The sequence below is a fragment of the Zootoca vivipara genome, chromosome 7 (assembly GCF_963506605.1).
Source record: "Zootoca vivipara chromosome 7, rZooViv1.1, whole genome shotgun sequence".
Classification (NCBI taxonomy): domain Eukaryota; kingdom Metazoa; phylum Chordata; class Lepidosauria; order Squamata; family Lacertidae; genus Zootoca; species Zootoca vivipara.
Genome location: NC_083282.1, coordinates 46,262,907 through 46,284,952, shown reverse-complemented (window position 1 = coordinate 46,284,952; position 22,046 = coordinate 46,262,907). Strand labels below are relative to the sequence as shown.

The following is a 22,046-nucleotide window of genomic DNA, read 5'->3' as shown; positions in this document are numbered from 1 at the left end:
GAAATGGTTGCACTTTCAATAAGAGGTGTGTAAAAATGCATATTTCTCTGGCTTAAACAAGTTGCTAAAAGAATAGAAAAAAGGAACCTGAAGATGGAAACACCTTGGAAACACCTCATTTCCACCACTGGAAGACATTGGGTTGAATCTGTATACACATGCACTCCACTCTTCCTATAGCTATCTTGATGGTACTTTAGGCAGCAGTTCCTGTTAACTTTATGGCTTCAACATCAGACATAACCTTTCTGCATTTGTGTGATTGTGTTTGTTCTTAATCCAGTGTTGTTTAATGGTTAAAATGTTGGACTATGACTTGGGAGACCAGAATTCGAATATCTCATCAGCCATAAAGCTCACTGGGGGACCTTGGACTTCTCAGCCAAACTACCCCACAGGGTTGATGTGTGGATAAACTGGGTAGGGGAGAGCCATGTAGACCACGCTGAGCTCCTCGAAGGAAAATGTGATATATAAATGAAATTAATAAACCAAATCCTTCCACTTTCCCGTGCCCTGCTATTCCCCTTTTCTTGTGGGCATGTGTGTGTATTTGAGGTGAGGGCTGTATCATCTAGGCTCTCTCCCTGGATAAAAAGGTTTTGGTTCCCATCACTTCTAATTTGAGGTGGTGAGCTGCAGGCCTGTGTGATGTGACAGCTGAGACAGCTGCCTTCAGACCAAGATATTGGGGGATAGAAATACAAGTGAATCTGCCTCTTTGACTCTTTAAAAATGCTGTTGCTGATTTACTGTTGTCAAAGTAGTCTGAAGAGCCCCTTCATTGTATGCAACTGGGAGTAGCTTTCCTGACCTGCTCCTTTTCCAGTAAATTTCCATAGTACTGAGGATTTCATTGGACTTTCAGGGTATAGTAGCATTTCATTTCAAATGGAAGTCTGCAGAATGATAATGGTTGCGAGTGCAAGTTTCACCGGCTGGCGTTGTTTAGTTAGAATCATAGAATTGTAGAGTTGGATGGGACCCTTAGGGTCATCGCCAATCTAACACCCTGTAATGCAGAAATCTCAACTAAAGCATTAATGACAGATGGCTATCCAACTTCTGCATGAAAACTCCCAGTGAAGGAGAGAGAATCCACCACCTTCTGATGGAGTCTGTTCCAGTTGCAAGCTGCTCTTACTGTCAAAAAGTTCTTCCTAATGTTTAATCGGAATCTCATTTCTTGTAACTTGAATCCATTGGTTTGGGTCCTAGCCTCCAAAGCAGGAGAAAACAACCTTGCTGCATCTTCCATGTGACAGCCCTTTAGATATTTAAAGATGGTTGTCTTTCTCATCTTTAAACCATTCCTCATAAGGCTGGGCTTCTAGATCTTTGATCATTTGGTTGCCTTCCTATGCACATGCTCCAGCTTGCCAATATCTTTCTTAAATTGTGGTGCCCAGAACTGGACACAATACTTTAGGTGTGGTCTTATCAAGGCAGAATAGAGTGGTAATATTGCTTCCCTTGATCTGGACACTATACTTCTGTTGATAACTGGGCCATTTTGTCTTATGCCTGATCTTATGAATCATAGTACCAGCATATTGCCTCTCCACTTGCACGGAGCTAGCCCTGGAAGTGCTGCTGTTGAGAGCAGCAAAGCAACAGGTCCAGGAACACACCATCCTAAGGGCATCTTTAGCTCTAACAGTTTTAGGTTGCCTGGCACAACCCTGTGCTGGCATCAGTTAAAAGTGACTTCCCCAAGGACATGCCTCTGCTTGATTTCCAGGGATAGGATGCTGGAGTATTTGGAACAGAGCAAACCACTACCTGTGCATATTGTGGCTTTTTAGGCTTTACACTGCTCATTATGAATTGTGTTGCAGAAAGAATTGGTGCTGTGCATGTTAGAAAGAAGTTTTTTGTTCCTGTGTTACAAGATGTCATTGCTCATAGACAATGGGCTTCTGTTTTTTAAGGGTATGTTTGAATTTGCTTACAAAGGAGATTGTGTAGCCTGCAGTATTGTGTCGCCTGGTTTCATGGTTGCAACTGTGATCAGTGCTGGTCTCTTGTGCCAAGCAAAAAGTTAACCATATATTCTGATGTTCTTGTATACCTCCTAGTTAACAGCAAGTAATAAGTGTTTCCTTCATGACAACAGATGGCCAGTCATGCTAGCCCTTGTCTAAAGCCCATTTTAGAAAGTAAGTGGAAGGGGCAGTTTGTGATGTTTCAGTTTGAGAGTTTATTTTTTTAAAGCAATTTGCTAGCAAGAAGCAATCTCTGACATGGACTGCATATTTCTGTGACTTTTGTAGTCTCGATTCTATTGTAGGGTTAACATTAACTGGCCATATGATCCCATTCTTCTTGTAAATTGTGTGTGTGTACACCCACACCCACACCAAGTGTCTGCAGTACTTTTCTTTTGTAAGGAAGCAGGCTCTAGTGTACTAGAGGTGAAGAATGTGAATCCTTATGTGTTCCTTTGTCTTGAACTTCAGCTGCTGCTCTAACTGTAGGCTTTCTTTCTCCCAGAATCTGCATTCTTTGAACACTCTTCTGTTCCAAAGATCAGTCCTGGGTCATCATTCTACTTCTGTCACTCCTAAATGTCAAGCTTCAACCACGTTGCAGTTTGAGCCCTAGAACTCTAGAGAAGAACCCTTCTCTAGTTCTAGTCAGTAGTAGTCAACTGTAGCAAGCGCTATTGCTGGAAGCTGCTCTTTTGTTACTGAATTAGCTTTTTTAATAAACTTGTTTTCTGTCTTGTTTTAATTGATTGTACTGTATGTAAGCTGTTCTGCAAGCCTTTTCTGTGAAGACTGGGTACAAACATTCTAAATAACACCATCACAACCATCTAGTCTTCTTAAGCTGTTGGTCTGTTGGTGTTGAAGTCTGGTCCATCTTCCTCTGTTATGTACTTTACTGTCTTTGGGGTGACAGTATGTTGCGTACTGTGGGGGTTGAAGGCAGTGGGTAATGCCAGCAATGTTTTTGACGTGTTGAAGGATGTCATTGGCTGCTGGCAAACATGTCTGGCGGCTTGGTTGGCACAGAACTCTATAATAAGGGCCCATCAATATTTGGCTCAAGTAGGTGGGAGGGAAATGCCTGTTATGTTCATGCCTGTATTGTGACAGAACAGAGACTCTGGTTGCAGCTGACTGCAGTCATTACTGCAGAACCAGGGCAATGCGCAGCAACCTTTCTCCCTCCTATGTAGATTGCCTGTGCCCTCTACGCCATAGTGGAGAGGGCTAGGACTTTGCGTGAATGAACAGATGATGCTCTGGTTGCTATGGTTCCTGTTGCTTGGTGGCAATTGGCTGTGCTGTTCAGGAGATCAAGATATTGGGTGCTTTGGACAGGGCTGAAAGGAAAGCAATCCAGAATGCCTTCCAGGAGGTGAGGAGTGTTAGTCACTGCAGAGTCAGCAGCCATACAGTCCCTCTTTGGCCCATTGGGTAGGTCATTGGATTATGAGGCCGTATCCTGAGTGTGCACAGTGTCATCATTTTGGTCTCCATTTACTTCAGTTTGATGGAGCAAGAAGTGTGACTCAAACAACTGCATCTCATTTTGATGCAATTCCAGGGAGAGATATTGTATAGGCACACAGGATGGGTTTTGTTGTTTCACTAACCTGGAGTGGCCTCATGTACTCATGCTATCTTTAATTGTTGATATCTGCTGGAACTCCTCTTCTCCCTTAGTCTCTGGGACTTTGAGAATTCAACTTGCTGTTATTTACATAGTGCTGTCAAGGAGACAAACTGCTATTTTCTTACCCTTCAAAAGCTCAGAGGAGGCCTGGAAGGAGGAAGCACTGCACCAGGGACACTGAGCTTGTGGCAATGTGGCAGTTGCTGCTGCTACTTAAGCATCAAAACCCGATATGTTACATTTTCATTCATGCTCCTTTAATAAAGCAAACTGGGGATACTGTACACCCAGTGCAATCTGCTTGAGAGGTCAGAGAAAAGAAATAAATCCTGTTTTGGATCTCTGGTTAAGGGTGTCAATAGCGTTGTCTCATCAGTTGAACTACATTAGTATACCATGTGCTGTGGTGTTCATTAGGCGAGTTCTTTCCCAGCAGTGTTCATTTGCTGGCGAGACCTCACTGTGTTGCACTGAAAGTGCCGTGCATGCTGGACTGCTTACAAGATATAACGTTACAAACTTTGCCATTTCTATTGGCCCAAGAATAGCACAGTATTTCAGGCTTTCTTATGACACTCCATTCTGCATCCATTTCTTTAGTCACAAGATTGAATGCTGTATGCCAACTCCTTATGGTGTTGAACCCATAAAACTGGTCTGAGGCTTGAGAAACCATTATTGCCACTTTTAAAGTGCTTGTTTGAAAGATCCCTATAATGCCCTTGCTTCCGTTGTCTAGAGGCAGCGGCATATGCATGCTGTTACTTTAAGATGCATTATCTGGAGGTTTTGAAGTCTCAGCAGGTCAAGTCATGAGACACTTGTGTAGGGAGACTGTAATATGGTTTAGTTTATGCAGCAATTGAGCTCATGTGTGTTTCTGTGATTGTGTTAGTTATGTGCTGACTACATACAGTAAGTGTGTGAGCAAATTTAAAGCCCGAGTGGTGTAATGTTTATTCATGTACTTAGTAATGTTGGATATCAGCTGCCATTTTGTTGCCAATTCATCCAGCTAGGGACAGCATCCTGGAGCTCTTCAGTCTTGCTGAGATTTCACTATTCTGAATAATTTGGCATCATCTGCAGATTTGGTTGTCTCTCAGTTTACATCTTACTCCAGACCACAATGGACAAATTATATAGCACCAATCCAAATACAAATGGGCATGGTTTACTGTCCTCCTTCATGAAAGCTGTCAAACTCTGCTTTCTGTTTTGGTGTTGGAGGCTCGTAAGAATCTTACAGTTGCCTAACGGCACTCCTTGATCAAAAATATAAATAATTTTATTTTTTAAATGTGTTTATTGATTTTTATAACAGACAACAAATACAACAAAACAACAACAACAAAAAACATTCAAAATACAAAAACACAAAAACACCTAAATACAATTTTTTTTCTTATTTCATAATCTCACTTCTTATCTCATCTAATGACTTATTATATAAACCCCCTTCCCACCTCTCGTCCTAAATTATAATTCCAGCTATACCACGTCTCTTTCCTTAACCCTTTCCAGGTCAGACCTTGTTAATCCGTCCTTTAATTTTAATTATATATTCCTTTCATCCCACCCCCGCCCTGGCCTCCAGCAACCCAGACCACCCTCCCAATCTTGCATTCTGTAATTGCTTCCCTTTAACTTTAGTTTCTACCTCACACCCAATTTTTTCCTCCACCTTCCCCCCCAATATGTCTTGTCTTCTATTTAGGCCATGCCCCCCTTCTCTCACCAGAGAAGCTTCATCTTCAACCCAAACTTGAATGTTCCTATTCGGTACCCGATCACCCACAAAAATATAAATAATTTTAACCCTTATATTTCAATAGACTCTTGCTGCATGGGAACCTACTATAAGTTCAGTAGTTAATAGGAATTTTATGTGTGTTTGTAGTCTGCTACAGATTTTACAAGGACCGAGTACAGTCCATGCCACATCTTGAGAAACATCACTGATTACTCTGCAATTTGTTAAGAACTTGACACAAAATCAGGCCATGGCTGCACTCGTTGATCAGCAGCCTGATGCTTTTCTTTGTAGGCACTGTTTAAAACATCTGGAGCTACGGTATATGACTTCATGTTGTATTTTTTCTTTTGCTGCACCTACCCATTAAAATATTTGCATTTATGTTTAGAGACTTCTTGTTTTTACATATGATAAACTAATCAGTTTTGTGGTCTATGTTTTCAACATTTTGCTTTGCTCAAAGCAATGATTTCCCAACCTTTTTAGTATGACGATCCACTATTTATTTGGCATGGTGATCCACTGAATTAGTGTCACATGAGTTTTGTACCTTAGGTCTTCAACAGCTGTCGATTTCATGCATTTTAACTGCACGTTTGCCTATTTTATAACCATTATTTGAGGCATCCAAGCAAAAATTTACTTAATACCCCTATTAATATGGAACTTGTTGAAAAATTTATAATACTTACAGAGATACTCAGTTTTTTATGGGAATGTAACCACCAATCACCTGATTACAGAATATTGCTTCATGAGCTATTAAAAAGTCAAGGGGGAGAGGGGAATTTATAAAACAATTGTTTGGTTAAGTTGAATAATGGATGATATATGTATGAAAATCAATAAAAACTGATTTAATTTTTTTTAAAAAAACATGCTATTACACAAGCAGTGTTAGATATTTTGAACTATGAATATTTTAAATAGCTGTATCCTATATAATAATGTCCAAGATGTCCCTGCGTCCAAGCTGTCCCGTGTGTCCCTGGGTCACTGCGCATGTGCCCCAGGGATACAGGGATTGGACAGCAGAGACTGCGCGCGCGCGCGCACTCTCCCCCCACTCTGCCTCCTCCAACCGCCGCTCCCGCCGGACACCGCCTCACTGCAGGGCACGTCAGGAAAGCGAGGGTGGAGGCCTGCGAAGGCCTCCTCACAACCCTCCCTGGCCGTGAGGAGCGGCGGTTGGAGGAGGCGGGGGGGGAGAGTGCGCGCGTCCTTCCTGTCGGCGGCTGCGGGAGAGAAACGGAGGAGGAGAAAGCAGCGCTTTCTCCTCCTCCGTTCCTGTCCCCCTGCCGCCGACAGCAAGGACAGGTCCCAGGGTTCGGAGAAGCGCTGCGCAAGCGCTTCTCCGAACCCTGGGATGTCTGCTTCCTGTCGGCGGCTGCGGGAGAGGAACGGAGGAGGAGAAAGCAGCGCTTTCTCCTCCTCCGTTCCTGTCCCCCTGCCACCGACAGCAAGGACAGGTCCCAGGGTTCGGAGAAGCGCTGCGCAAGCGCTTCTCCGAACCCTGGGATGTCTGCTTCCTGTCGGCGGCTGCGGGAGAGAAACGGAGGAGGAGAAAGCAGCGCTTTCTCCTCCTCCGTTCCTGTCCCCTGCCGCCGACAGCAAGGACAGGTCCCAGGGTTCGGAGAAGCGCTGCGCAAGCGCTTCTCCGAACCCTGGGATGTCTGCTTCCTGTCGGCGGCTGCGGGAGAGGAACGGAGCAGGAGAAAGCAGCGCTTTCTCCTCCTCCGTTCCTGTCCCCCTGCCATCGACAGCAAGGACAGGTCCCAGGGTTCGGAGAAGCGCTGCGCAAGCGCTTCTCTGAACCCTGGGATGTCTGCTTCCTGTCGGCGGCTGCGGGAGAGGAACGGAGGAGGAGAAAGCAGCGCTTTCTCCTCCTCCGTTCCTGTCCCCCTGCCACCGACAGCAAGGACAGGTCCCAGGGTTCGGAGACGCGCTGCGCAAGCGCTTCTCCGAACCCCAGGATTCTAGCGCCCGTTATTGAACGGGCTGAAAACCACTAGTTCCCAATAAAGTCAATTTGGCAAGTATAAGTGGGATGGCTGAGCTTGCACTTGCTAATGAGTAGATCAATGTGGGGATTGATGGTTGTCAAACATAGTCTCATATCATTATTGAATTCATAGCTGTCAAGTTTTCCCTTTTCTCACGAGGAAGCCTATTCAGCATATGGGAATTTCCCTTAAAAAATGGGAGAACTTGACAGCTGTGTTATTGATACATAGCCAGCTACTGTATTTATACTGTCTTCATAGTAGTAATTGCTGAAAAACCTGTGTTGCAAATATATGGACTATCATATGGCAGCAGCACAGATTTTTCTTCATTGGCAAGCTCAGGATACTCAATAGTAGCTGAGTAATTTTGGTAACCTGAACCCAAAATTCAGATAACCTCACTTCCAAAAATGTATCTTTGAGGGCCCAATGAGTTATTCCTTTTGCACAAAGACAGGTTTGTGACATGAGTTGCAAATGGGTTTTGCACCCATTCAAACTTCTCTGTTTATTCAGCAGAAAACTATTGGACAAATCAAACCACCCTTGGCTTAACTGTTAACTCACTGGCAGTCTGCTACAAGGTACAGGGAGTTGTTTTGAGTGACTGCTACAGCTCGCCTCTGATGGGCAGGTGCACAGTTTTTCTGAGTGAGAGACAGAAAAGAATTTACTAGCTATGTAAGGAAGAATTTACTGGCTATGTAAAGAAAGTGAACTCCAAGGCTCATTCACACTTCCATTTGCCCCTCTGCTTCCTCTGGGGAAACCCCCTCGTTGCCACTACATTGGAGCAGATGTCACTCGAGTTTTCTGCAGATTGACATTTGCTCTGATTCAGCAGTGAAGAGTGGGTTTCCCCAGAGAAAGTGGTAGGGCAAATGGAAAACCACCTGGACACATGCCTAGAAAGCATGGGACAAGTAGAAAACCTTTCAGACCTGTGCTTTCTAGGCACTGGACAAGTGCGGAGTAGCCCTTAGCTATAACTCAATGTATCCAGGAAACATCCACTACCAAGGTGGACCAGACTGTTCTTCCCGTATGTAAAATACAGAAATAAAAGGGTTTGCTTGGTGGGGAATATTGCATTGTGTGTTCAGCAAAGTGTCACTGAAAACTGGAATAAAAAAATTCCTTCAGTAGCACCTTAAAGACCAACTAAGTTTTTATTTTGGTATGAGCTTTCGTGTGCATGCACACTTCTTCAGATACAGTGAAATGGAAGTTTCCAGGCACTTATGTAGAGAAGGGGTGGGGAGGGGTGGGGATGGGGAGGGGGGATCACTCAGAAGGGTGGTGGAAATGGGTGATTGTATGACTGATAGCTGTTGATGACCGCAAACGACTGCAAATGGTTTTGCATGAAAAAGCAAGGGTTGAGATGGCTGAAGATCGCTTATCATGTATAATGAGATAAGAACCCGATATCTCTGTTCAAACCAGGTCCCTCCATGGTTTTGAGCTTGGTGATAAGTTGCAATTCAGCAACTTCTCTTTCCAGTCTATTTCTGAAATTCTTTTGTAGTAAGACAGCTACTTTGAGATCTTGTATAGAATGTCCTGGGAGATTGAAGTGTTCTCCTACTGGTTTTTCTGTCTTCTGGTTCCTGATGTCAGATTTATGTCCATTTATCCTTTGGCGTAGGGTTTGGCCTGTTTGTCCAATATAGAGAGCTGAAGGGCACTGTTGGCATTTGATGGCATACACAATGTTAGAGGATGAGCAATTAAATAGTCCTGAGATGGTATGTTGGATGTTGTTGGGGCCAGTAATGGTGTTGTCTGGGTGTATGTGGCAGCAAAGTTGGCATCTGGGTTTATTGCAGGCTCTGGTACCAGTGTCCATGTTAAGTCTGGTGGTTGTATTATTGTGGGTGAGGAGTTGTTTAAGATTGGGTGGCTGTCTGTAGGCAATGAAAGGTCTTCCTCCCAGAGCTTGAGAAAGGGAGCGGTCATTGTCCAGGAGAGGCTGTAGATCTCTGATGATGCGTTGTACTGTTTTAGCTTGGGAGCTGTATGTGATGACTAGTGGTGTTCTGTTATTTTCTTTTTTGGGTCTGTCTTGCAGCAGGTTCTCTCTAGGTATCTGTCTGGCTCTGTTGATCTGTTGTTTAAACAACAGATCAACAGAGCCAGACAGATACCTAGAGAGAACCTGCTGCAAGACAGACCCAAAAAAGAAAATAACAGAACACCACTAGTCATCACATACAGCTCCCAAGCTAAAACAGTACAACGCATCATCAGAGATCTACAGCCTCTCCTGGACAATGACCGCTCCCTTTCTCAAGCTCTGGGAGGAAGACCTTTCATTGCCTACAGACAGCCACCCAATCTTAAACAACTCCTCACCCACAATAATACAACCACCAGACTTAACATGGACACTGGTACCAGAGCCTGCAATAAACCCAGATGCCAACTTTGCTGCCACATACACCCAGACAACACCATTACTGGCCCCAACAACATCCAACATACCATCTCAGGACTATTTAATTGCTCATCCTCTAACATTGTGTATGCCATCAAATGCCAACAGTGCCCTTCAGCTCTCTATATTGGACAAACAGGCCAAACCCTACGCCAAAGGATAAATGGACATAAATCTGACATCAGGAACCAGAAGACAGAAAAACCAGTAGGAGAACACTTCAATCTCCCAGGACATTCTATACAAGATCTCAAAGTAGCTGTCTTACTACAAAAGAATTTCAGAAATAGACTGGAAAGAGAAGTTGCTGAATTGCAACTTATCACCAAGCTCAAAACCATGGAGGGACCTGGTTTGAACAGAGATATCGGGTTCTTATCTCATTATACATGATAAGCGATCTTCAGCCATCTCAACCCTTGCTTTTTCATGCAAAACCATTTGCAGTCGTTTGCGGTCATCAACAGCTATCAGTCAGTCAATCACCCATTTCCACCACCCTTCTGAGTGATCCCCCCTCCCCATCCCCACCCCTCCCCACCCCTTCTCTACATAAGTGCCTGGAAACTTCCATTTCACTGTATCTGAAGAAGTGTGCATGCACACGAAAGCTCATACCAAAATAAAAACTTAGTTGGTCTTTAAGGTGCTACTGAAGGAATTTTTTTATTTTTTTTATTTTACTTCGATCCAGACCAACACGGCTACCTACCTGTAACTGAAAACTGGGTTCACCTAGATGTAACAGCACCATGATGAACAGGTATTAAGCAAAGGATGGGGTGGAGGTGATTCTAATGTATAGAAGCAGATAATAGAAAAGGGGTTCTGAATCTTCTGTCTCAGAATTGCCACCCAAATACTTTTCTCTCTTCATGTTTTGGAACCCAACTTAGAAATAAGCAGCTAGGGCAGAGGAAGTGTTCAGCAACTTCTTCCATTTCCCCCTTTTCCTCATCAAATTGCTGCTCCCTTATATTTGTTCTCTACCATTCCTAGTTCTAAAGCAAGAGGCTGCTGCTTTCACATCTAGTTACCTCTTCATTGTGGAAGGATATTATTATAGCACTAAAGGTCTGAAATAGTAATTAACACTTTCTGTTCACTGACTTAGAATCCCCTTATCCTGAATTTCTTCTGTTGAGGGCAGTTGAGACTTTTACCAGTCCCCAACTGCTGTATTGTGCTTGATTGTATGGCTATTTGTAGTATTGTCCCCACTCAACCATATTTGCCCTCTTCTGATCTAAAGAATGGGAGAGCAGGGTTGTTACTCTTTTTGTAATATGGAGAGAGCTAACATTTCATGAACCAGGTACCTAACAGTAAGGGATCTAGATTTGGCTTTTTACTGTCTTACAAGCATATATAAAATAGTGGCTAAGTTGCTATTTTCTGCCTTCTAGGCCCTCCACCAGTTGTATTATGACCCCAACATTGAAAACAAGAATCTGGCTCAGAAATGGTTGATGCAAGCCCAAGTCTCACCACAAGCCTGGCACTTTAGTTGGCTACTTCTCGATATGGACAAGGTGCCTGAGATCCAGTACTTTGGGGCCAGTGCCCTCCACATCAAGATTTCACGCTACTGGAATGACATCCCAGCTGACCAGTATGAAAGCCTCAAGTCACAGCTCTTCAGCCAAATAACCCGTTTTGCTAGTGGTTCCAAGATTGTGCTCACCCGGCTTTGTGTGGCACTGGCTTCATTGGCACTAAACATGATGCCAGAGGCCTGGCCATGTGCTGTTGCTGATATGGTGCGTATGTTTCAGGCAGAGGACTCTAATGTTGATGGGCGAGCACGCTGCCTAGCACTCTTAGAGCTGCTGACTGTTCTGCCTGAGGAATTCCAAACCAGCCGCCTGCCTCAGTACCGTAAGGGGCAGGTGCGTAGCGTCTTGGCACAGGAGTGCAGTTCTGTCTTCCCCCTGCTAGAGCAATTACTACAGCAACAAGACTCTCCCAGCTTCATTAAACAGAAGGTGCTGAAGTGCTTCTCGAGCTGGGTGCAGCTAGAGATTCCCTTGATGGAATGTGAGAACTTGATCCAGGCAGCCTTCACCTCCCTGCGCGATCCAGAACTCTTTGATACAGCTGTGGAGGCCATTGTCAATGCCATTTCCCAGCCTGATGCTCAGAGGTAAGTGTTGGTTCCAAATTGTGGGTCAGTTGTGGTTACAGAAGGTTTGCAGCCTCCCCTGTAAGCTGGCTGTTTCCACATGCAGAAATCAAGGGGAGAACCTGTATTGACAGAACTTTCGATCAGCTTTCTCAACCACACTCTGATTCTAACAAAGAGGTTATAGAATGTGCTTGTGTAGAGTTTCATATCCATGGACACTACATAAATTTTGCAGGTCTTCTTGAAGATGGGCGAGGGAGGAGATTGAGGAACTCTTGAATTGGCGCAACCATTGGCAAGCAAGGATCAACCTTTTGTGGACTTCTGTTTTTAGTTACTACATATCAACCAATAAAAACAGAATTACATAGTGCTGAAATTAAGCTAAAACTAATCTTATTAACTTTCAAATAACCACAAATGGTTGATTCTTGTGAGACAGAGTTCTACCAAGCTTCAAAACAGACATTCTGTAGCCACAGCCAATCTACAAGAGCATCTGTTGGTTCTTTTCTAATATCAACTAGGAAAGGATGTCATACATCCTCTCATAAGCTTCAAGAGAGTTCATGGAGTGGCCAGACAGCTCAGCTTTGGGCCCCTACCAATTAGAATCTTGCATTGGGCCTTCATCCAGGTCTTAAATCACCTCTCTGTTAATTCATTTGCTGTGACTGTTGGTTGTAGTTCTTTGTCTTGTGTGATATGAAAGGTGAAGAATGGAGGAATTCACCTTTTTTTCTGTAGAAGTTCACTGATGTGCATTAATTCAGTAACCCCTCTGGGCACAGTATGGAATCTAAGTGAGTAGGGGAATTGTCCAGGACTATTGGTCTGTTTCAAAATCTGTTAATGACTAGCAGAGCTAGAATCTGTTGTGACTACATTGGTGTGGTTCTGGATGCAAACATAATTGGGAAGCTTCTGTTAGCAGACAGAGCCTGTGATATAGTTTGCTTCCTATCTACTTTCCTCACCTCTCTTTCCTTCCCTACTCCCAACACCCCTCTTTCCCTGATTGTATTTGTTCATAGTACAGATTACATCCTTGATGTCTGGGAGCTGGAGGCCTTGCCCACAGTCTCATCAACAAATGTTGGTTTTTTTGTTTTGTTTTTAAGGAAATGAGTGCTGTGGTTCTTCAGGTGGCAGAACTTTTCATGACAACAGATATTATAGGCTTGGAAATGTATAACATGCTCAATTTAGATAAATGAAAATTATAGGGAACATGATACCAGTGTTCAAATATCTAAAAGGATGGCAGAGTAAACCACTATTTACCAGGGCTGCTGGAAAAAAGAGAAACATTGGCCTTAAGTGGTAATAGAATAGACTTGAGTTAGATTTCAAAAATACATTTTTCATAAGAATAAAGGTGCAATAGAACAAATTCCCTAGGGTTGAAGTAGAGCAGGATTCGGGACCTTAAACCCAGAGGCCAAATGAGATCCTCCAGGTTTCTCTATCTGGCCTTCAAGATGCTGCCCAGGCCAAGCCCCTTCCCCAGGCCACACCTCTCATCAGCTGTACTCCACTCCCTCCTCAAGTGCTTATTTTTGGGGCTGAAATGTGTCCTTGAACTGTGATTGATAATGTGTCTTGCCTGGATGGGGAATGGAGAAATAGGTGTGGATGTGTAAAAATCTGACTTTTGCATAGCTGGAATGTGGTCTATTGTACAAAGTCACAGCTGTTGCTTTGTTCACTTTTGCCTCTGACCCTATTTACTACTGGCATGCAACCCCATGAGAGATATGGCCTTTGGGCTGAAGAAGTTTTCCCATCCCTGCTGTAATGCCTCATTCTATGCAGTTTTCTGAGAGAGCTGGATGAGCATTGGTTGCGTATGCATGAGTTTAAGATGTTAGAGTGGTGATCCAATTTAGCCATACTCTTAATAGACCCATTTAAATCAGTGGACAAGCCCATTGATTTCAGTGGGTCTACTCGAATGAGTATGGCTAACATTGGATAATCACCGTTATACTCTTTTGCATTTTCTTAGTGGTTGCCAAATTAGAATTATAAAGTCAGGTGTATAGTAAGGTAATTATTTCACTTGTATTCAAGTGTGTTCTGACACTGGGGGACATATTCAACTAAACTGTTGCTCTAGCAGGAGCCAGTGAAACGAGCACAATGGGACTTCTCCCCCCCCCAATATATACCCCTGTGCCATCCCCAGATCTACTTCAGAGGGTTAGAAGAACCCCCACAACAGTGGGGGGGGGGCGGAGATTGTTTGTCAGACAAGTATAAATGCTTGTGCTGATGGAACAATTCCCTTAGCACTAAGTTGATTGAAACCTATTCAAAATGGACCAGAAAATGAATTTATTAATCCTCTTTAGCAGTCATATTAAATTCTGAATTATGCTTACTGCTACCATCCACCATTTATTTAAACTCAATCTGCTGAATGACTTAAAAACCACTAGCAAGGACTAATTTAGATGTGGCAAGGAATCTATGTCCTAGTTACATGATTTGAGGCGGTTCAGCCACTACTAGCTACACCAAAGTGGTACATACAGAAAGACAAATACCCTCAACAACCTTATACTTACCATGAGGAATTATGGAGATCACACATACACAGATGTAGTTGCTGTGTAATGACAACAGGGAGCATTCTTTAGTACCAGGAAAAATATACAAGGTAGTCATACCACTCTCATTTCACTGAAATCACTTAGAAGGTATCTGCACATTTTGCTCATAGAGACTTTTAGAAAAAAACAAATGAAAGCCAAGTCTAGGGCACCTGCCCAGTGGCACCACTGGAAGCCTTCATGGGTGCCATGTTGCCTGTAGCAACCACTACATGAGAGAGAGGATCTTTTTGTGGTGGCTCTGCACTTCTGGAATATTTCCTTGTCAGGGTTCATAAATCATCGACCCTAGAAGCAATTAGGAGAGCACAAAAATGCAATCTGTTCTCACTGGCCTTTGCTTGAGACTGTGTTTTGCTTCATGCTATAGGTAAAGGGACCCCTGACCATTAGGTCCAGTCATGACCGACTCTGGGGTTGCGGCGCTCATCTCACTCTATTGGCCGAGTGAGCCGGCGTACAGCTTCCAGGTCATGTGGCCAGCATGACAAAGCCGCTTCTGGCGAACCAGAGCAGCACACGGAAATGGTGTTTACCTTCCTGCTGTTATCTACTTGCACTTTGACGTGCTTTCGAACTGCTATGTTGGCAGGAGCTTCATGCTATAGCTGGTGATTTTAGACTGTATTTTAGTTACTCCATAGAATCATACAAGTGTAGAGTTAGAAGGCACCAAGAAGATCATCTAGTCCAACCCCCTGCAATCCAGGAATCTCAACTGAAGCATCCATGACATATGACCATCCAGCTTCTGCTTACAAACCTTCAGTGAAGGAAGATCTGCCACCTTCCGAGGGAGTCTGTTTAGCTTTGGGTTGGCTGAATGTTCATTATTTTTTTAAAATATGAAGCATTTATGAAGAATGCTTTATGAAGCATTCTTATCATTTTTGCATTGTGCCTTGAGAGGGTTTTTGTCCTTAAAAGTGGCCTAAAAATATTCTAATTCCCCCTGTTTGTCTGTCCCCAAAATAAGAGCTTAACCAAGGTCAAAAGAAACTTAAAACACATCACTAGCAAATATTCCAATCCATTGCTCTTTCAGTGTTTGCATCATAACTATGCGTTTCAGGGATCAGAATACAGGCCACAGAATAGCACTGGCACTCACTCTCAGTCATTCAGTCTTTAATGTTTTAACCCTAGGTTACAACAGAAGCCCTCACTACCTTAGGGAATAAGTAAGCTTTTGTGTAGAAGCCCAAAATGATACCGTGTTTCTCATATTATAAGACACGTTTTATATTCATTTTTTCCTCAAAAAAACACACTATGGCTTATTTTCAAGGGATGTCTTATTTTTTTCCTCCTCCTCCTGCCGCGGCCGGCATTGCTGCTGTGCCTATCTCTATGTCTTATTTTCAGGGTATGGCTTATATTCCTTGAATGCTTTAAAATCCTGCTATGGCTTATTTTATGGCTATGTCTTAAAATATGAGAAACAGGGTAGACACTGGGTGCCATTAGGTGGACACAAGGAAAAATGTGACATAGAGAAAGTGGTTAGCAGCAGGGCAAGATAGTGATTGTATAAGCTTCCTAGGGAGGGAGCAACAAGGGGTGGGTGGGTGCATGCAGTGGCATTGTTTTCAGTAGAGAGCCGTGAGGAATGAGAGGAAGTTGAATAGCAATATGATTCTTGCTGGATCAACAGGATTAAGCTCTGTTTCTCCTTTCAGTCTCTGAAATCTTCCTTGACCTCTCTCTTTTTTATGGCAGTTGCTTGGAGTATGCTGCTGCCCCCCCCCCCCCATTGCATTGTCTGTGGATGCTTGCTGGCAGCCTTGATGCACATGCTTTTCTGTTGTCGGCAACCACTGGAGCTGGCGCACTTCCCCTCCTCCATCCACTTCAGTTTTTGCACATAGCAATGCAGAACTGGATTCATTTGAGTTGCCCCTCGGGGCACAAATGCTGCCTTCTTCCTCACCTCCTTCCTACATTTGCAGCTTATTGAGCAGCCTGACCTCTCTACCCCAGGCTTCTAAACACCAGTGACTTGACCACATACTTTTCCCTTTGTAGGATATTGCAGTATATTCCTAGTGAGTGTGGATAGATGGGCATCTGTCTACTCGCTTAGGCTGCTTTCAAACCAAGTCCTGGCATTCCATGATATGTCCCAAGTAAATTGATATGAGGGTGGTCCTAATTGTCCTGAGAGCTTAAAAAAATGATGGAGGAATTGGGTCTCCAGTGCAGAACTCAGCCTTGAAGGTGATGTTAGTATATGGATGTCCTTTGAACTGTTTAGTGCTGCATGCATGCACATTGGTGTGTTCTTCCACCTGTATCTATGGGCTGCATGTGCGGTGGGGGCAGGCATGCGAGTGCAGAATAGCTGTGTCTCCAGATAATATGCCTCAGTAGCCAGGTAACTGACAGCTGGCCGATTAGCCGCCAGCACAGCCTCTCTCTGGGGGCCATCCTTTGCTCTTCCCCTCCATTTCCTCTGTGCTTGTTGTCATGGTTACAATCACTTATTGGCAGCAGCAGGGAGATTGACAGGCATGAAATTGCTTATATGGTGCTGGAACGCTGCTGTGCACAGGGAGGCAGTAGCTGCCTGGATGCCCCCAGGAGACCACTGTGTGAGCATTGTACTTTTGATTTTAGGAAATGGATATTCAAGGGTCTTGACTCTTTCAGCCCCCCCCCTTTACCAACAGATTCTTCAGATGGAATAATTTCTGTGAATGGCATACAGCTTTAAATTTGTATTCCATTTCAGAATATGTTTCATCCTGAATGCATGAAAATGTTGACTTTGAAATGTTATGGAGTAATGGAACTATACAGAAGGAAGGACAAGCACTGAGCACTGTGAGTAGACCAGGGAAGCCAGAACAGCGAAACCATATCCAGAAGTTTGAGCAGAACCCACTCACCCTTAAAATCTGAGTTCAGATTTTAAATTCACCTGTAGCTGGTGATGTTGAGTTTTTGCAGCAAAAACAAAAGTCCTTTACATTTATGTATTGGTTGAATTTTAAGGGTCATATCTCAGTGGCAGAGCATCTGCCTTGCATAAGAAGGAAATAAAGTACTACAGAACTTTAAAAAGACATCTGAAGGCAGCCCTGTATTGGGAAGTCTTTAATGTTTAATGTTTTGCTATGTTTTATGTGTGCTGGAAGCTGCCCAGAGTGGCTGGGGTATAAATCATAAAATTATTGTTGTTATCAAGAAGGTCCCAGGTTCAATCCCTGACATTTCCAGCTAGAGCCAGAAATGTCTCTTTGCTCAAATCTTCAAGAGCTGCTACCAGTCAGTGTAGACAGTACTGAGCTAGATGGGCCGGTGGTCTGACTCAGTATAAGGCAGTTTTCTATGTTCCTGCCTGTGGATTGGGCCTATGCATGTATGGGCACCCACCTCATATATTAAGTGGTGTGTGTGGTGAGAGGGAAATGCACAGCTGCATCTCCACCAGAGTTATATGTTTTAATCCTGGTATCTAGTGTGTGCTCATTATTTTAAGTGTTTAGATAACCCTCACAAAGCAGTTTGTATAAATCATTTAAAATAACATGCTTCAATTAAAGTACAATGACAGTGAACATAAACAGCAGGGGAAAAACAAAAGCCAGATAAAACCATCATTTGAGACTAAAAGACACTAAAGTGTATGGTTGAATGAAAAGATCCTCATTTGGTATGGAAAGTAAGTAGAATTAGCACCAGGCAGACCTCCTGGGGAGAGCATTACAGAGACAGGGCATCACAGTAGAAAAGGCCCCATTGTGCATCACCATCCATCTTGCTTCAGATGGGGGAGGGCACAAAAAGCCTCAGAGGATCTTAAAACTCTGGCTGGTTCATGTGGGAGGAAGTACCGGTAGTTACTGAGGTATCTTCATCCCAAGCTGTTTAGATCTTTAAATAGCACAGTGAATTTGCTCTGGAAATCAATGCAAGAGCCAGTGCAGTTGTTTTAAGGCTGGCAAGATGTGTTCCATATATCTCATTCCAAGTAGTGCAAAATATGGCAACTAGGTTACTTCCAAACTCTTCAAGGTCAGCCCTATATGCAATACATACCGGTATTGCATATGCATAATCTGAATGGGATTTTCCTAGAACATGAATAATTGTGGTTAGCTTGGTTGTACCAAGTAGTAGAGTAGTAAAAGGTATTTTGTACCACTGAGGTTACTTGGACATCCAGAAATAAGGCTAGATCTCATAGCACCTCCAGACTGTGTATCTAATGTACTAAGGCAGGCAAACCACCTACCAATAGAATTTCTAACTTGTCGTGATTGAGCTTCAGTACATTGGTCCTCATGCAGCCAATTACTGGTTCCAGGTACCAATTCAGCACTTTTACAAGCCACAGCTCACCAGCTGAATTAGAAGGAAAAAAATGATAGAGGTGGATGTCAAGTGCGCCCTAAATTCTCAAATCTCAGTAGTTTCATGTAGATCAGGGATAGAGAACACATGGCCCTCCTGATGTTGGTGGACTCCCAACTCCCATCGGTCCCAGCCAGTGTGTGTAATGGTCAGGGATGATGGCAGCTGTCCTTCAACATCTGGCGAACCACTGGTTCCCCATTCCCAAATAGATGTTGGTATAACATGGGAAGGGCAGGCTAGAGTACTTTGGAACAACATGGCATGACTGTCATGGGTCACAGCAACAGTCCAGCACCATTACCTTCTAGAACTGATGCTTCAGGTTGGTATGGAATTGCCAAAGTGTGGTTCCCCTGATCTCCCCCAGTGTAGCCAATCTAGAAGGATAGCAATGTCAATAGTATTGAAAGTCATGAGGTGTATAGTTGAATTAGCAGGGTCTCATTCCCTTGGCATAGATTACCCATAAGGGAGACTAAGACAGTTTCAGTTCCAAAACCAAGCTGGAAACTAATTTGAAATGGCCTCAGAATAATAATGTTGCTCTGGGGAGCTACAGCCCTTTTCAGCACCCTATTTTCTAGGTTTTAGCATGTGTCCTAAACAATCAGTTATTCTTCTAGCATGCAGTATAACAACAACAACGACATCACCAGCATCATGTTAGAACTTAACAAAGTAGACTGATATTGTGAAGCCTACCTCTCACAACATTGTTATCAAGGCCTCTTTCACTTGTTCAACCTCCATGAGATATGTTCTGTCATCTGCCTACAAATCTGTATCTGTTATGTAGAAAATAAGTGGCTTCAAATAAAAAAAATAAAATGGGAACCTTCAGAACTAGTGAGTAAATGTTTCAATGGTCTGGGACAATTGTCCTACTAACAGGATTCAAAAGATGGCTAGGACATGATGTTTGTTAGTGAATTTTACACTTTACATTATCTTTCAGTATGAAAAGGGATTGTTGTTGGCTACCTCACTGCATCCCACGAAGTGTTACAATCATGGTTTCATCTTGCGCAGACAGGACACAACTTAGTGTGAGCTGGTTCCTTTGGCATTCATCTGGGGAAAATAATACATCTAACTGGGTTATGTGTTCATCTGCGCTCAGCAGATATTACTGTGCTTAGGCTTTATTGGGACCAGGATACATTATATTTTGTTGTCTTGGCCTTACTGTACAATACTTTCTCTTCCATGGTATATTCAAACCTACTTCCTACCGGGCCGCTTTCAAGCTATTTCATGTAGGCTCATGTCATGAGTTATTAGTCTTTAAGGTGCTACAGGACTCTTCATCATGAAAGTTCTAGGTATGTTCTCTCAGCAGTGTTTGTTAACTTACAAGACCTGTAGATCAGGAATTTTGAAAGGTTTGTTGTGGAAGAGAAGGCCATTTAATGTAAGTTATCAATTTCCGTGCCAGGAAGAATCATTTAAGAGGTGCAGCAAATCTCTTATCTGAAAAATTGCACCTCCAAGAGGCAAAATGGGGATTGATGTGTTGGTTAATGTGACAGTAGTTTGCATGTGACAAGCCTAGAGATAACAAAATATAGTTTTGTTGGCTTGGGTTTCCTGACTGATGTAGGCACTTTCAGAGTTGTGGGGGAGGGTGCTGTGTAAGATGCCCTTGGTGTTTGGGGCTTTTATATTTAGATTAAAAGATAAGAAGAGGATGATAGAGCTTCAAAAAAAAATCATGAGTTATGTGGTGGAGAAATTTTTTCTTCCTCCCAACACTCAGGGTCACTCACTATTGATTGGCAAATTGAGGATAGACATAAATAAAATAGTTCTTCACACAGTGCACAACTAACTTGTGGAATTCACTGGTGCAAGAGATAAGCCTCCTTCATGGGGAGAAATGGTCTATGAAAGGTCAGTAGTAATAGTATTTAACAGGAACTCCAGGTTCACAGATAATTACTCTGAGTACAGTTGCTGCAAAGCAAATTGCAGGACAGGACTGTTACCTTCATCTCTTGCTTACGAGCTTCCTGAAGCATCTGGTTGGGCAGCATGGGAAATGGAAGGCTGGGCAAAACTGATATCTGGCTTGATTCAGCAGGAGTCCTCTTACATTTGTGATTGAAGGTTCATTATTTTCGGAGGCTATATAGGCATAAAGCCTCCCATCTCCTCTCTCCCTTGGCAGGTATGTGAATACTCTTCTGAAGCTCATCCCACCTGTTCTGGGACTCCAGGAACAACTACGTCAAGCAGTTCAAAGCAGGGATATGGAGACATCTCATGGGATCTGCCGCATTGCTGTTGCCCTGGGGGAGAATCATTCCCGGTGAGGAGCATGGTGATGGAATCTGATAGCAATGATCAGTAGAAAGTGGAGCTATTTTGGGGAGTGTTCCCTCTGCCCTACTAGGTTTCTTTGTAGCTAAGCAGCCTATAAGTCTCCCAAACCTCATTCTAAAGCAGTTCAAAGATCCAAAGGGTCATATGGACGCTAATGTATCTGTGCATGATAGTAGAGATACTATACCAGGCGTGGCCAAATGATGGAATTGTAGTCCCAAAACAGCTGGAGGGCCAGGTTTGGCCATGCCTGGACTATACGGAACCCTTTTCCACCTGGAAGCCATTGGAGATCGTAAACCCACTGTATCTAGTCCACTTGCTGGGGTATTTGTTCCATGAGTTGGCCGAATCCCTTTCAGTTTGCTTCCTAGCCCTTTTGCTGTAGAGCAGGCATCCCCAAACTCGGTCCTCCTGCCATTTTGGGACTACAATTCCCATAATCCCTGACTACTGGTCTTGTTAGCTAGGGTTGATGGGAGTTGTAGTCCCAAAACAGCTGGAGGGCTGAGTTTGGGTATGCCTGCTGTAGAGAGTATAGTGCACTGATGTATTGTATTATCCCAAATGTGGGGTGTCTGCTGTTTCTATGCACCTGCAATGGCAGAGCCAATTCCTGATGCAGTGTGCCTACTATCTCCCACAGAGCTCTCTTGGACCAAGTGGACCACTGGCAGAGCTTCCTAGCACTGGTTAACATGATCATGTTCTGCACTGGGATCCCAGGACACTATCCTGTCAATGAGACCACGAGTTCACTTACACTCACTTTCTGGTATACACTTCAGGTAAGTGTTAGCCA

At 43.5% G+C, this 22,046-nt stretch overlaps 1 protein-coding gene across 2 annotated transcripts in view; it reads left to right on the top strand.

Moving 5' to 3' along the window:
- Positions 1-22,046, top strand: part of IPO13 (importin 13) — a 49,984-nt gene that overhangs the window by 7,815 nt on the left and 20,123 nt on the right. For both annotated transcript variants that reach the window (XM_035124373.2, XM_060276963.1), the window contains exons 2-4: positions 11,230-11,966; positions 21,090-21,230; positions 21,891-22,032. In XM_035124373.2, coding sequence (XP_034980264.2) covers positions 11,230-11,966; positions 21,090-21,230; positions 21,891-22,032 — 1,020 coding nt within the window. The remainder of the gene's footprint in view (positions 1-11,229; positions 11,967-21,089; positions 21,231-21,890; positions 22,033-22,046) is intronic.